This window comes from Lepisma saccharinum, chromosome 9 (assembly GCF_977018435.1).
Source record: "Lepisma saccharinum chromosome 9, izLepSacc3.1, whole genome shotgun sequence".
Classification (NCBI taxonomy): domain Eukaryota; kingdom Metazoa; phylum Arthropoda; class Insecta; order Zygentoma; family Lepismatidae; genus Lepisma; species Lepisma saccharinum.
Window position 1 is genome coordinate 43,111,390 of NC_139237.1, and position 14,425 is coordinate 43,125,814.

The window sequence follows — 14,425 nt, forward strand, 5'->3', positions numbered from 1 at the left end:
TGTCGTCTTAAATTCTACGGCCATCTGAAGGGACAAAAAAAAAATGATGCTTAATATCCAACCCTTGTAACGTTAAGAAAAAAATATTCTTAGAAAATCCAAAATTACAGCTATAGAGAATTTGGTGTTCCCTCATTCCTTGAAGCTTTTGATATTGTTTTTATATTGAATGTAATTCTCTTCCAATTTATCCATGTTTTTCAATAAAGTCCTGAAGAAGCATGCTAATCCATTATTTTTTCCACACGTTTCAGGAGATTTTTCCAGGCTCATTGTAAGGTTCATACTAACACGGGATCTGAACAACTATATTCTCTCTCACTACTTTCCCAGCACTATGTTCGTGATGGTGTCTTGGTGCAGCTTTCTGGTAACACCAACCATTGTACCTGGAAGAGTGGTGCTGATCGTCACTACGCTCCTAACGCTAGTCACCATGTATGAATCCAATTTGTAAGTTGTTATTTTGTTCTTAATTATAAACTCTTCAGTAGTGAAGGTTTAGTAATGACCAGTTTCACTTTCTAACCCTTGTCCACATGTTCCTGGACTGTACAACACAAATACAGAATTCAACAATAAGTACAATAACATTAGAGTTGAGGAATTGAATTGTTCAATTCAATTGTATTGCTCCCACCTTATTACATAAATTGAGTTTCTGTGAACACGTGTGTCTGTGCGTCACAAATTTCTGAAGCTTGAGCAATTTGAATTAAGATTAGGCCTACTTATTCGTATGACACAGGACATTTAAAATATGTTGCAAGCATTTGAAAACAATATCAGGATATCAGGACTTCTTTCTGGAAGATAAATATATGATGAAAGATTGTAGAGATTGAGGATTGGACTGCGTTTTGTAGAACTGCATAATAAATGTGGTATTTCTATATTTGGAATAATATAGTTTATAATGTAATATGATTTAGCTTTCTGTTCTTTGGATTCAGTCATTGAACAACTGCAGCCTTCTACCAAGGACCAAAGAAAAGAGAAGCATAGTAGTTCCGTTTGATATGCTTTCCGCCGTCACTGCGATGAAAATCGTTGGCAATTGGTGAAACTGAACCAACTTATGTGTCAGATTTTTTATCGTGGTCTGTTATAAAATTCAGGGATGACAGGACCAAATTGTGAGTAAAATATATTTTGGTTCTTTCACCTATTTTGATCAATTCACCATTCAAGTCCGTCGCGATGAACGTAGAGACGTGAGATATGTTGATTGATTGATTGATTGATTGATTTGGTGTGTTAAGTCCACTTTATGCTCAGTAAGGCTAATCGGAACTGGACCTACAGTTTAAAGTGGGATCCGAACCACTATGTGTCTCCACCGGGTATCAAACCCGGGACTCCTTGATTACAAGGCGACGACGCTACCATTCCGCCATCGGGGCAGCATGGGTTGGTGAAAGATATACACATGATATATACTTATCTCTTTAATGGAATTCGTCAGTTAGGGTTGGTTTAAGTTAGATTAGAATCTAAAAAAATCAATGACCTTATGAAATAACATCTTATGCCGTAGTATTATCGTTGTCGTCTTGTAATCAAGGCGTTCTGGGTTCGATCCTCATGAAGATAGTAGATTGGTCCAGTCCTAATTAGTCCATATGAGCATAAAGTGGATGTAAAATTAAAATAAGAACCTTGTTAAAGGAAATATTTTATTAATGTCCATGTGTGACATTAGCTTAGAGAATGGTAAGCTATTAGCTAATCTATTCGTATCAACTTTGATAAAGTTAGACATGTATTGATGTGAAATTAAACTTTATGTCAGGTAAATAAAATATTTATTAGCTTCTTTTTTTCAATATAATGCTACGAACTGTAATTTTGAAAGAATTAACTTGGATAATGAATTGTATTTTTCCCAAGGTCTTATTCACCACCATCATCCACCATCCAGTGCCTGAACGCTTGGCTCTTGGGGTGCATTATATTCGTCTTCGCCACCCTGGCGGAATACTCCCTGGTCCTCTTCAAGGTGAGGGCCAACTCCTCCAAGACAACGACTGGCGTGCGGCACATCAAGATGTCCCATACGGAGCACATAACGTTGTACCCTAGGAGGAAGGTGAGAAATATGAGTAGCTCGTCCTCTCATGAAACTTGGAAGAAAAGGAGAATGTTGGTATAATTGTCAATTATTAAATTAAAGTAATGCAATTCTATTATAACAAACTGAATGAAGTTAATATTTTTACTGAATGGAAATAAAATAACAACTCGAAAACTTGGTGGTGATTAGCCGGAATACTGCGGTGAGTCGACTCAAGATAGCCAGTCAACGTCCCCTTACTTCGCGCGCGGTTCGGGTTAAAAAGAAACTCCAAATGCGTGGAAGTAATATTTCTGGGAACCTTTGAGTGGTTATAAAAAATAATTTCATTATTTTCTTCACAACTCTGTCGCTGGAAGTTTTTACTTGGAATTACAGAACAAAAAATTGCCAGCGACGACATTTGCTACTGCACGAATATAAAAAATCTCCACATACTTTATTTGAATATTTTTTAATGCGAATATGCTTTAAAGTATTGATAAATTCTGAGCACCACCATCACCTATGACAATTAGTCGGTGTCAATTTTTTCATAATGAATGCTTCGATTTTACTGCATGTTTCAACGTTAGGAATGAAAACAATGTAAAAATTTTGTTTTCACAGAAAATTTGCGTTTTTAATTTATCTAAAAATATGTAAACAAGTTACCACTTTTTTGTGCTCACCATCGTATTCTCTACAAAATTTCCTGCAAAACTGCAGGTACCGATTTTACGTAAGCTAAATTTGTAAATCGAGAAATTTCACAACAGCGCGCTCGTATTTCCCATAAGAAAAGCATTGTCCATAAGAGGTCATTGTGTCTTCTGAACGTGAAAACTACAATAGCTTCTTATTTAGTTATCATTATTTCCTTCCCTCACTTAAATCCTTCTCTTGCTGGTCCACTAATCATTCTATACATCTATTATTTCTATGTATTCTCCTCAATTAACTGTTCTTGTTCATCATTCTGACCTTCACCTTCTCCTCGGTTAGATATCCTACTTTTAGAAAGAGACTGTCTTTGGATATCGACTAGGCGAGTACTATAAAGACTTCGCCTCTGCTGAGTTCAGACTCTTATCTCTTAATGTTGTTGATTTGTTGGACTTATCTGGCTGAACCTGATGGTGGTTGAGTATTTGGATAGTAAATTTATTCGACTCTGTCGCTAGAAAGATAACGAACGTGAAATATAAAGAATATGTAATAAAGATAAAGATGACGCTGCAGAGAAGACGCTGCTTGCTAGTAAACAGCATATATTATTCAAACGTCGGACTCATTGTCTACTATGCCCTTTACATAATGAAAATGAGTGACGATAACTCTGGAAAGCTTTGAAAGATATCCAGAATTCATATGGTCGATATCCTGAAGAAAATCTCTTCGTTTAGCTTATTAACAGACTCTAGGATATACTCATTCACATTATTACTTTCAGTATCCACAATTGTATAATTTGTTTTTAATCTCTACCTTTTTCTTTGCAGATCGCAAATTTGAAGGAGAAGATGTACTCGCCTTTCAAACGTTTCCTCGCAAGGATAAGGAGATACTTGTACAATCCCAACTGGACTCCACACGATAGGGTGTCCCTCTTTCTTTTTCCGGTTGTGTTCTTCGCCTATTCTCTCGGCTACTGGTGCTTCTTCCTTCACAACAGAGACGATAAAATACCGAGAGATGAATGCAAATAATCATGTTATTCTGTAGCATTGATAATGTACTTTCCAAAGCGAATGATAGTGCAAGACGAAGAAAAAGGCGATGATGATAATGATGAAGATACGTGGTATAATAGATGCAAAAATACAAGGAAATTTCTATTGTACAGAAGAGATCCATGAACATATCCTGATAAAATAAGACTTCAACGATAAATCGACCCAAAGGTAACTTCACATATTCATCCAATACATCTGTGGTGGAGTAGATGTCGTCTCATGATAAGACACATGGCGTCCTAGATTCGAATCCTGAGAAAGGCATGCGCATTTGATTGCATTTGTTCATGCCTCTGTTGCAACAGTTTTACCACTCATCCGTACCGTCACTGTGGACCAGTGAACTTACTCGTTGACTCACGATTGTGTCACAGATGGTTCCATGTTCGATTCCTCTTATTACTTTATCAATTTAACGTAAACAGTAATTAATCCTCACGATCGTGATTAGACAAATGTGGTAGAAAAATGAAGAAAAATAAGAAAGAACACAGATACAAACATATCTTGTCTTCATCTTCGCAACTAATCTAGCGGGGAAAAAAGTGACGCACAATAACCTAAAATGCAATGCAGTCATTTATTGATTGTTTGATTTATTTATTTTACTTTGCATTTCTTCGCTTTTGGGTATTCGCGAGGATGAGAATGAAGACTTTCTCGAATGGACTGGCCACCATATTCGCCATTCCTCAATCTGATTAGATCATTCCTGCAATTTCTTAGATATTGTGTATCTACGATTTGCCAGGAGCTGTAACGAATATTGCAGGTAGAGTGAGTGCTGTGAGTTGATTAGCAGCCTTCTGTGGAAGCTGTAGAGAAGGACAATTAAATGTAATATTCAATAAAATATGTAATAATTAATCTTTCGCATACGGTTTCATTTCAAAATATTTTTGGTAAGTAGAAAATAAAAATTTAAATTAGTTAAGTAGCATTTCTCGCACGAAGCTTTGTTTGTCAATGCATGCCTTCGTGTTTCAAGGAAGGACTATACATCCCATTAGTTTAGTAAACATTGTGCATATTATATATAAGAACAGAAAACATGGTCCAAAATTATTTGAAAATTGAATGGTAAAAAAAAGAGTTAATCCATAATAACATAGTTTCGAGAAAATGCAATTCGAAAATTTGCAAAACTTCTGTAAATCAGAGATTTAATAATTGATGGACTAACATTAATGGCAATAAGTTATTGTCGTCTTAGCGATAAATAGGTCATTTCTAGCTTCAAATATTGATCCAGAGAAGCAAAATAATTAGGTACAAGTATGAAGGCCGCTCAATGAAATGTTGATTAGTAGGTTTTGCCCCGACGTGTGAAGTAGATACATCTGTGACACACCACAGCTTCTAATTATACTATATGATTTGCATCTATTGCACAAAATGTGTATATTTTCGTAACATTATTATGTTAGTATCACTTCTTTCAAACTACACATGTCACTGTATTTCATTTGCTATGAAGATTAATCTTTAGATATTACACCATCGACTTCTGCTTCTCCTTCAGAAAGAGTTGAATGTGATGACACCAACTACTCATGACAGGCATGGTGTTCTGATAGGATACATGGCAAGAAAAGCCGTAAAAGTAGGTGTTGAACATCCTCTTCTCTGTATGTTAAGTGACAAGAGTTGGAAAAGTATAATTTTCACAAACATAATTAATCCTAAGTTACAGAGTGAATAATAGTTACATGTATTAATCATGATATACAGAGAAAAATAATCATCTTCTGTTGTCTACCCGCTGAAGTGGATGTCTTCTTGTGGTAGGTGTACTCTACTCCTGAATCATTTCAGGTTGCTTTTCTGTCTCTTGGGTTACTTGCATGCGAATATGAGGATGAATGATGAAACGTAGAAACTATGACGTGACAAATGTGATACAGTCATGTCTGACTGGAGTCCGAATCTAGTGCCTCTGGTTTCGTAGCGCATTACGCCCACACGTCGGGAGCAGAATCCTTTGAGAAACTGTAAAAGTGGGTTCAAGGGAAGTACGATTTTACTGTGCATAAAAACCCACAATAGGCTTCTCTAATCAACTAAACAATAGTCAGTAAAATTTAAATATAACTGTATGGTGCAACTGGTCTTTGAGCGCCAATGCTTGCCATGTGCTTTTTCATTTGGTAACGCGTGGTCAGCATCTTGAGCCCAAATAGCTTCACAATTGTCCTCGCGAGGCTGGGTCAACACAGAAATTTTATATTACCACCAGATATCGAACCGAGGACGGGTCGCACTAAAGTAGAGAACTGTAACGATTTTATTTATACGGAAACACCTAAACGAATTTTTCCATTGCTTTCGCTTCTGTTCTTTCTCATATCAGTTATACTTAATTCGCTACTCTCTCATTGAGGATAATCACGAACATCCATGTTATATCCGAGATTCGAACCCGGGACCACTAGTGTTGTAGTGCGACGTGCTAGCCATTACATAATGGAGATCGACATTTGGCTGAGCGTGATCTCTGTTATCCAGTTACACTAAATATTCAGTTTTCCACAAATAACTAAGGTTATTTCTAAGAAACTACACCATATTTTTTTTAAAAAAAATTCATTCTCCAACGTCTCTTAAAATAGATCCTAACCTGCCAGAAGTGTAATGGCCTAACACGGTCGCCCGGCAATAATGAGTGTCAGGTTCGATTCTGGTATAAGCTACACACTTGAGATGACTTGCAGATTGTTTTTTTAAACATATCCCTTGACCAGCTGGTTGTCACCGTTAGAAAACACGAGCCCCTTTGTGAAAAGTGAAAATATAGGGCACATCATCTTCCAGTAAAGTTCTACGCCACAACTAACATGGTTATTAGTATTGTGTAATTATTATTTATTGTTATACACATACACACACACACACACACACAAACACCCATACGTGTAAACGTGGTCTTATAAGGCCCGAGTGAGTGTACATATGTTGTTGGAACCACTATAATTTGATAAATTAGCATAATCAAGGTCATTTCAAAATGTCGAGACCATGCATGTGATTACAAATACCACCATGGTTTTTGAAAATTATAATTTATGCAGTTTTCCTCACGAAAAAATGGTTACTATTCTTGTTGGAACCTGGTACCAATATCACCTGTCTAATTTACGTGTTGTAATTTTTAATACAATTGCATCCGTTGTGGGTACCAATCAATATTGCAAAACCCGTCCAACCAATCACAATTCTTGTAGGTCACATGATTTCCTCCTGTGTGTAAGCAGCTACGTGCCATACCGAATTGGGCAATAGTTGTGAAATGCGCTTTACGGCGTCAATTGAGAGCGCGTAGCTTGCGCGTATCTGTCTCGGCACAGAGCATTAGGAAGGGGACGGGGAAAGAAGAGTTCCTCTCGCGGGAAGGCCGCAGTCAGACTGCTGCGCAGTCGGTGGCGTACTTAAGGAGTTTTTGCCTCACTGTGGAATTGAGATAATAATCACATTTACCCTAATCGCTTACTCTTAATTTTTACTTTGCATAATTTTTTGTGTTGTTTGAAGGCGACAAGAGATAAGTATCACTTGGAAGTGAACCCTCAGTAATCAATTCGACCTTTCGCATCGATGCGACAGGGAAAGCTGCACATGTCGCTTTCGGCTCGATGCATTAGGTTTTTCGCGCATTAGCGGTGAATTTCTTGCTTTAGATTGAAGTCGCCAGTGTTCATGGGCGTCCGGAAGGGGGGCAAGGGGGGGTCGTGCCCCCCCTGGAAAATGAAAATCAACCAAAAAGTATATATTTCACAAATATAATTTCATTTCAGCCACAATAATATGTGTTAATTAATGCACGAACATGATAAATTCAAATTTAAGCAATATTTTTTGAGTGAACATTGGGGAAAATGTGGCTCAGTTGCCCCCTGGAAAAAAATACCTTCTTTGCCCCTCCCTGGAAAAAATCCTGAAAATCCTGCTGACGTTCATGCCAGTGTTGCCTGTCGATTATCGTCTGCCACTTGTTGCTTCGATCTGAAGTCTCCTTGAAGGGTGTCAGGGGAAGAATTCTGACGGAGGCGACAAGCGACAGTGTGCTTCCACATCGACAAGAGACACGGGTCCCTTTTGTCTTGTAGACTAAAATATTCACCGCCCGTGCACGATAACAAGTGGAGGCGTCACGATGCACAACATTGATCAAGTAGCAAGTTTGAGTGACACAACCAAGCGACATGCAATATTTGCAGCTTACCGTGCTGTATCAGTTCAAAGCGTTGCATTGATTACCGAGGCTTGTCGCTTGTCGCTTTACGCTTCGGTCTGGAATCTGCTTAAACGGCATAAAAGGCAGGCGACTAGCGACATGGAGATTTTATACGAAAGCGACAAGTGACATTAGACCATCAATATAAGGTAAAACATTCACCGCACATGCGCGAACAAAAGTACGAAGCGACATGATGCACGGTATTAACAAAACTGGCCAATCAGAGCGACACGCAAGCTACAAGCGACACCTGCATCCTGTCGTGTCGCTTCTATTCGAAAGGTTCAATTCATTACTGATGGTTCGCTTCCAAGGGACACGTGTTGGTTGTCGCTTTCGTGTGTAATCTCCCTTACAAAGCATAAAAGCTGCAAACGACAGACGACAAGTGAGGCGACAAGCGACACGGAGAATTCACACAGAAGCTGCAAGCGGGAAGGACACTAGCACAGTTAGTTTAAATTCAAACATTCACCGCGCATGAGCTAACAAGAGCACGAGATGACAGGATGCACGGTATTGAGAAAACTGCCTAATCAGAGCGACACGTGCAGCTTGTCCTGTCGCTTTGATACGAAAGGTTGCATTTATTTCTGAATGCTGGTTTGCAAGTGAAGCGTGTCATGTGCAGCTCCTCTCTGAAAGCCACACCAAGCCATTGTTTTATTCAATTCTCCTCAGGAAAGGAAGAGAATGCTTATACAAATACAGTCTCCGTAGATCATTTGCGAAGCCACTCATTATATTTGAAACTCTATTTTCTGTGCACACTCAGCGTGCACTTTAATCTACTGAAGCGGCCCTAACAAATTATTCGCTGGAACTAGGATCTCACTTTCCTCATCGTTGTGAAGGGTCACTCGCAATAGAATTGTTACGATTTTATCTCTCCGGTTGAGAACAGAATTTGGAGACTATAGTCCACAAAAAAATTACTTCTGTTGGAGTTATTAAATTGGGGGAGGAGGGTGGTGCTTCATATGGCTGTTCCATGTAGACTGTACATTTGAACAAAAGTAGCAAAGGAAAAGTAACTTATTTAATTTCTTTGTAAAATGAATTAAGTGTTAATTTACCAGAAGTCCAGTACAGTAAAACTATCCAAGCATATAATGGTGTGAGTCTTAATGGACATTTTAATTAAACCTTTCTTCACAAACTGATTCAATATTGAATAGGACAGTGGTTCCCAAAGTGTGCTCCTTGGCGCCCCGGGGTGCGATAATTTCACTGAAATGCCACTTACTTGTTAGTCTACAGATGGTTTTAGATATGATTGTTCCAAACATTTGCTTATTTAGTCCTTCTTACATAAACAATGTTTCTGAATTTGAAATATGTGCTTATTTTTTAACATAAGCCAAGCAACCTAACAACACTAACTTAGCGTTGCAAGTTTTAGATAGGCCTATGCCTACATTCTGACTTGGGCGCTGCGGAAAAAAAAATAAAACTACAAAGTTTGGGATCCCCTGAGATAGGGCATAATTGTAATAATGAACGATTGACGTATAAACTTGATGTGAAGCGTACAGAAATATTTGTTTCGCGAATAGAGCGAACAATAAAACGTTTTATAAATCTCATTCCTTGCAACCACCCAATCACAGTAACTGTTGATCACCTGACCTCTACTTCCACGTCACCCATGAAGTTTGCTGGTGTATCTTTGCGTCCTATCACCTAGACCACAAGCATTTCGTTTTCGCGCCTTTTTTACCGGACGCCCGGTTCTTTCTTACTTCGGTAGTTCTTCTCGTAGTCAAGTATGAGGGGTACAAGTACACCTAAGGCCTCCCCGATGGCCCTGTCGACCTCCTTGGCGGAGTGGTTAGCACAGCGCGCTACGACGCCAGGGGTTCCGGGTTCGAGTCCCGGGTAAGGCATGGGTATTTGTGTTTGTCCAAATGAGAAAAACTGAAAATTGAGAATAACCGAGAAATGAAAATCTTGAGAATATAATGAAAAAGGGGATACTTCCGGTTAGGGGTATTCCTTTAAAAAAATGGAGTAGTGGTTGCTTCGTTGCCTTGTAATCAAGGGGTCCCAGGTTCGATACCTGGTGGAGGCACTTCGTGGTTTGGATTCCACTTTAAACTGTAGGTCCAGTCCCGATTAGCCTTACTGTACATATAGCGGACTTAAAACACCAACTCAAACAAACGAGTTCCACCTGCACCAAAAGCAAGCATACAGTCAAGAAGTTTAAATATCGTACGTCTTCATGTCGTTACCCAGTCTCAAACGCAGGATAAAAAATAACCCTTTTTACCACCTTGCTACCTCCATATCACAAACACTTCACCCTTGCAATACGCAACCACGATTAAGAAAGAGAAAATAACCAAACGTTCTCGAGGCTTAGTTGGGAGAAGTATATTATTGGTAAATAATCATACCGTACAGTCACGGAGACTTCTGTGTTGTAGCAACACTATTAACTTTCAACGGAATCATTACTACCCAGAAGTGTCCATGACAGTACAACCCTAATCTGATGCTGCGTTACATTTTTTTGGAATGTAGACTAAAAAACTCTCATAACATGTCGCAATAAAACAACTGGCTTCACCAAAGTGAGGTAGAGACGAACACACCATTATTCTGCACTGTTATCTCGAGAGTCCGATATTGGCAACATAGGGAGACATTTCTTAGTCACGAGAAATGCTTTCAATTAATTACTTATAAAAAGTAAACGGTGTCGTCTTGGCAGAACATACTGACTCAAATACAAAAGCACAAGAAGCTAACTGTCTCAATTATATACGGTCTAGTTTTATTATTGTGTGTAGTTTTACCAACTAACCTTGAAAGAGACAGTTTGGATCGACGTACACACGGAACATTTTCAACCAATGGCAGCACAAAACATGTCGCTACTAATACATAGCGACGTAGTGCAACACGCCTACGAGCATACCTATTTTATGGTGGTATTTTAAGACTTTAGATTTTAATGTCGTTGGAAAGGTGTAGAGCTCTTAATACAAAGAATACTAATAAATAATATGAATGTGAAACATGCAAGGGTAAAGTAAAGTGCATTACAGCGTTGTATGGATGTAGTTGTAAGGGGCCACATATTATATCTCACTGAATGTCCCACTATTTTGGAACATTTCTTGATTTAGGGCAATTATTTGGAAAATATTGACCGTCAACGAAGCTGCTATGGCTGCAGTCATCTGTAGAAGACACAGAAAATCTCAGTCCGGATACGAGTGCATCAGCTCAATCTATGGTGTAAACTCGTTCTGACTCTTGTAATTGTTATTCGGTCCAGATTTGAAAGCACCACTGATGCAAGGCCTCTTGTTGAGTGAGCGTGTCATCCGTTTCTTTTCCTCCCTCCTAATTTATGATGGCGGGCCTCACGCAAAAAGTGCATAATTTTAAAGAGTGAGAAGTTTCATGAACGTTTACTATACCGTAGCTGAGAAATGCTGATTACAATGACAGAAATATATTAATGTTGCAACAAAGTTATCATTGAGAAATTACATCTTGTAACTTGGATATCTAGAAAAGTATTACAAGAAAGTTTGAACATTGTATTTTTGACTTCATTAAAACGTGATGAAAATGTAGGAACATTTTTATTAGATTTTCGTGTTTACAGTCAAAAATACAACTAATACCTGCTATTTAAAATATTCTGGCACAATATGTACTGGGCCTCCCCGATGGTTCAGTGGTAGCGCCGTCGCCTTGTAATAAAGGGGTCTTAAGAAATCTTGTTAATAATAAGTTGATATAGGATTATTTTTATTTCACATAAGAAAGTGAAAAAAACTGTACTGTTTGATCGGGGAGCAAACTTTTCCGTTGCAGCTGTAAGGGATTAAGGGATTAGCGGGCTAGCGATAAGTAATTCAGTGGTACAAACATGGTTCAAACGTCGATCTGTCCTTCTCAGGACGAAACAGCCGAAATAGGCTGGAATAAAATACTTGAATGCTGCAGCAATGAACTTTGTTATGAGGGGACAATAGAATGTAGTTTTTGTGAAAAGTGGTACCATAAATCTTGCGCGGGAATGAGCGAAGAAGAATTTACGAAATTTGAGTTGCATAGAAATATTTTTTCTTCCAAGATATGCTGCGCGTGTCAGAAAAGGAAAAGTAAAAGTGCACAGGGTGTTCAAAAATTAACTGACGAGAATAAAGAGAGCGTTAGCCTCACGGCACTTTTATTATTCATGAAGCAGAGTACAGAAGAGGATAGGCAAGAGCAGCTTAAATTTAGAGAAGAAGATAGCTTTGGCTGCAAGTCGTCTCACTCTTCTGGCTTTAACTTTAGAAAGATCTGACCATTAAAATTAAAATTTCGAGACAGCAGGGGAGACATTGTTTTCATTATTATTATAATGGTTGATTCTACATTCTTATTTTTTGTGGACGCATTTGGAGGTGTTCATGCACCACTGGCAACCCCCGTGCTCACTCCTATGCCCTCACATATCAATTTTAATTTGCTTCATATGTACAAGATGTTGTTTGAAAGTGTGTTAATATCGGGTGTCTAATAGAGCAAAGAAAATAAATTTTACACTGTTACTCTTCTTTGTACTCATAATATATATATACCGCGTGAGGCACCTAAAAGTACCACCTGAAGTAGCGAAGAAACCAGAAGCAGTAGCGATGTGAGGTTTGCGGGAAATCAAATCTGGGGAACGAGCCGGCCATTTGACAGGCCCTCCACGTCCAATCCAACGATTTGGAAATGTATTTTCCACACATGCTGTAGCGCGTCTTGAACTGTGAGCTGGGCACCCGTCATGTTGGTACCACATGCCCCTCCTTGTCTGAAGTGGTATGTCCTCCAATAGTACAGGCAGTTCATGTTGTAAAAACTGTATGTATCGGTCAGCATTCAGTGCCCCTTGTATAAAAAAGGGCCAATGAGATGTTCACCCACTATACCACACCACACGTTCGCACTCCATGGGCGCTGGCGTTCCACTTGGCGAAGCCAATGTGGATTTGTCACCGACCAATAATGCATGTTCCTTAGGTTGACATTTCCATAATTGGTAAAAGTTGCCTCGTCAGTGAAGAGGATACGTGACAAATCGGGTGTGTCGTGTCGTAACATCCATGTGCAACACCGAACACGGTCCACAAAATCATTCCCGTGAAGTTCCTGATGGAGGGAGATATGATATGGGTGAAACTTGTGTGTGTGCAGAATGCGCAATACACTTCGCTGAGTCATCCCAGCATCCCTGGCAATTTCACGGGAGCTAACGTGCGGATTCACAGCAACAGCGGCGAGAACATTTGTTGCACCTGCCGCACCTGTAGTTGGCTTGTTCCGCACACGTGCTCGTGGTGTTACACTTCCGGTGTCTCTTAATTTAATAAATAACTTACCAAACAGACGTCGAGATGGCTGTCGTCTGTCCGGATATCTCTCTGCGTGCACACGGTAGGCTTCTGAGGCATTCTTTCGGCATTCCCCATAAATCAGGATCATGTCCGCTTTTTCTATGTTTGTGAACACCATAACCTTCGTTCTTACCACTACGACTGCTTGCTATGAACTAACACGATCTCGTGGACCTGCTATCAAAACTTGCTCTGCGTAAAGGCAGTTCTGTCAGGCACCTTGTTACGACCTTACTTATTTTGTAACTTTGCAATGCCGTGTTAAAAAGAAAAATTGATATAGTGTTACCTCAAGTCATTGTTAATGTCCGTGATACTACATGTTGTGACGCAAATATGAACGCGCCAATCAAGGCGTTGTTGAACTAATTTATTCACCTTTCTGTAACTATCTAATGAAGACAGCTCGCTTAAGACAACGAGCATTTATTATGATGTAAATATAGATTTGCCAATCAAAGATTATCCATGTTTGATGAACTAACCTAATTGTAATTAAATAATGGCGGAACATTTAAATTTGTATATTTCCAAAATGTAAGATTTTATCAACGTTAAAGAAATAATTGTTAACTCAAATGAATATGTAAACTTTCTTTGTAAATTATTAATTGACAAATTATGTATTTTTCAAATATCTTTCTGTTGTAATTTAGAGTATTGTAATAAGAAATTACCTAAAGACAGGTGTTCGAGGCTGGAACTTTGGGTATAAATACGAAGGAGTTTGGTCCGTAAGGGGGTCTGTTCTGGTGTCAGTCTAGGTAGAAGTGAATAGGTGCAAGCCGCTCTTCTTTAAAGACCTAGACTGGCCAAATAGGAACGGTCTAATCTAGGAAGAAGTGAATAGGTGTATGCCGCTCTTCTGTAAAACCTAGGTTAGCCGAATGGGATATAAGTTCCAATTTAGGAAGAAGTGAATAGGTGCAAGCCGCTCTTCTGTAAAAACCTAAATTGGCAATCTCGGGTGATAACTCCAAGTCTAGGAAGAAGTGAATAGGTGTATGCC

At 38.9% G+C, this 14,425-nt stretch overlaps 2 protein-coding genes across 2 annotated transcripts in view; both read left to right on the forward strand.

The window, feature by feature from the left end:
- Positions 1-346: 346 nt before the first annotated feature.
- On the forward strand, positions 347-3,762 carry LOC145992408 (glutamate-gated chloride channel subunit beta-like). Its single transcript, XM_083128790.1, has 3 exons — positions 347-453; positions 1,891-2,089; positions 3,556-3,762. Exons 1-3 carry the CDS (start codon positions 347-349, stop codon positions 3,760-3,762), a joined length of 513 nt encoding a protein of 170 aa, XP_082984916.1.
- LOC145992410 (glycine receptor subunit alpha-2-like) overlaps positions 1,954-14,425 on the forward strand; it is a 159,596-nt gene continuing 147,124 nt past the window's right edge. Inside the window, exon 1 of the mRNA XM_083128792.1 lies at positions 1,954-2,089. The gene's annotated coding sequence lies outside the window, so the exon portion shown is untranslated. The remainder of the gene's footprint in view (positions 2,090-14,425) is intronic.

Bases quoted from the DNA above. Each gene is read 5' to 3' on its own strand.
- LOC145992408 (XM_083128790.1), top strand. From the start codon at position 347: ATGGTGTCTTGGTGCAGCTTTCTGGTAACACCAACCATTGTACCTGGA. The intron at 454-1,890 runs GTAAGTTGTTAT...ATTTTTCCCAAG, and splicing joins ACCATGTATGAATCCAATTT to GTCTTATTCACCACCATCAT. The intron at 2,090-3,555 runs GTGAGAAATATG...TTTTCTTTGCAG, and splicing joins CGTTGTACCCTAGGAGGAAG to ATCGCAAATTTGAAGGAGAA.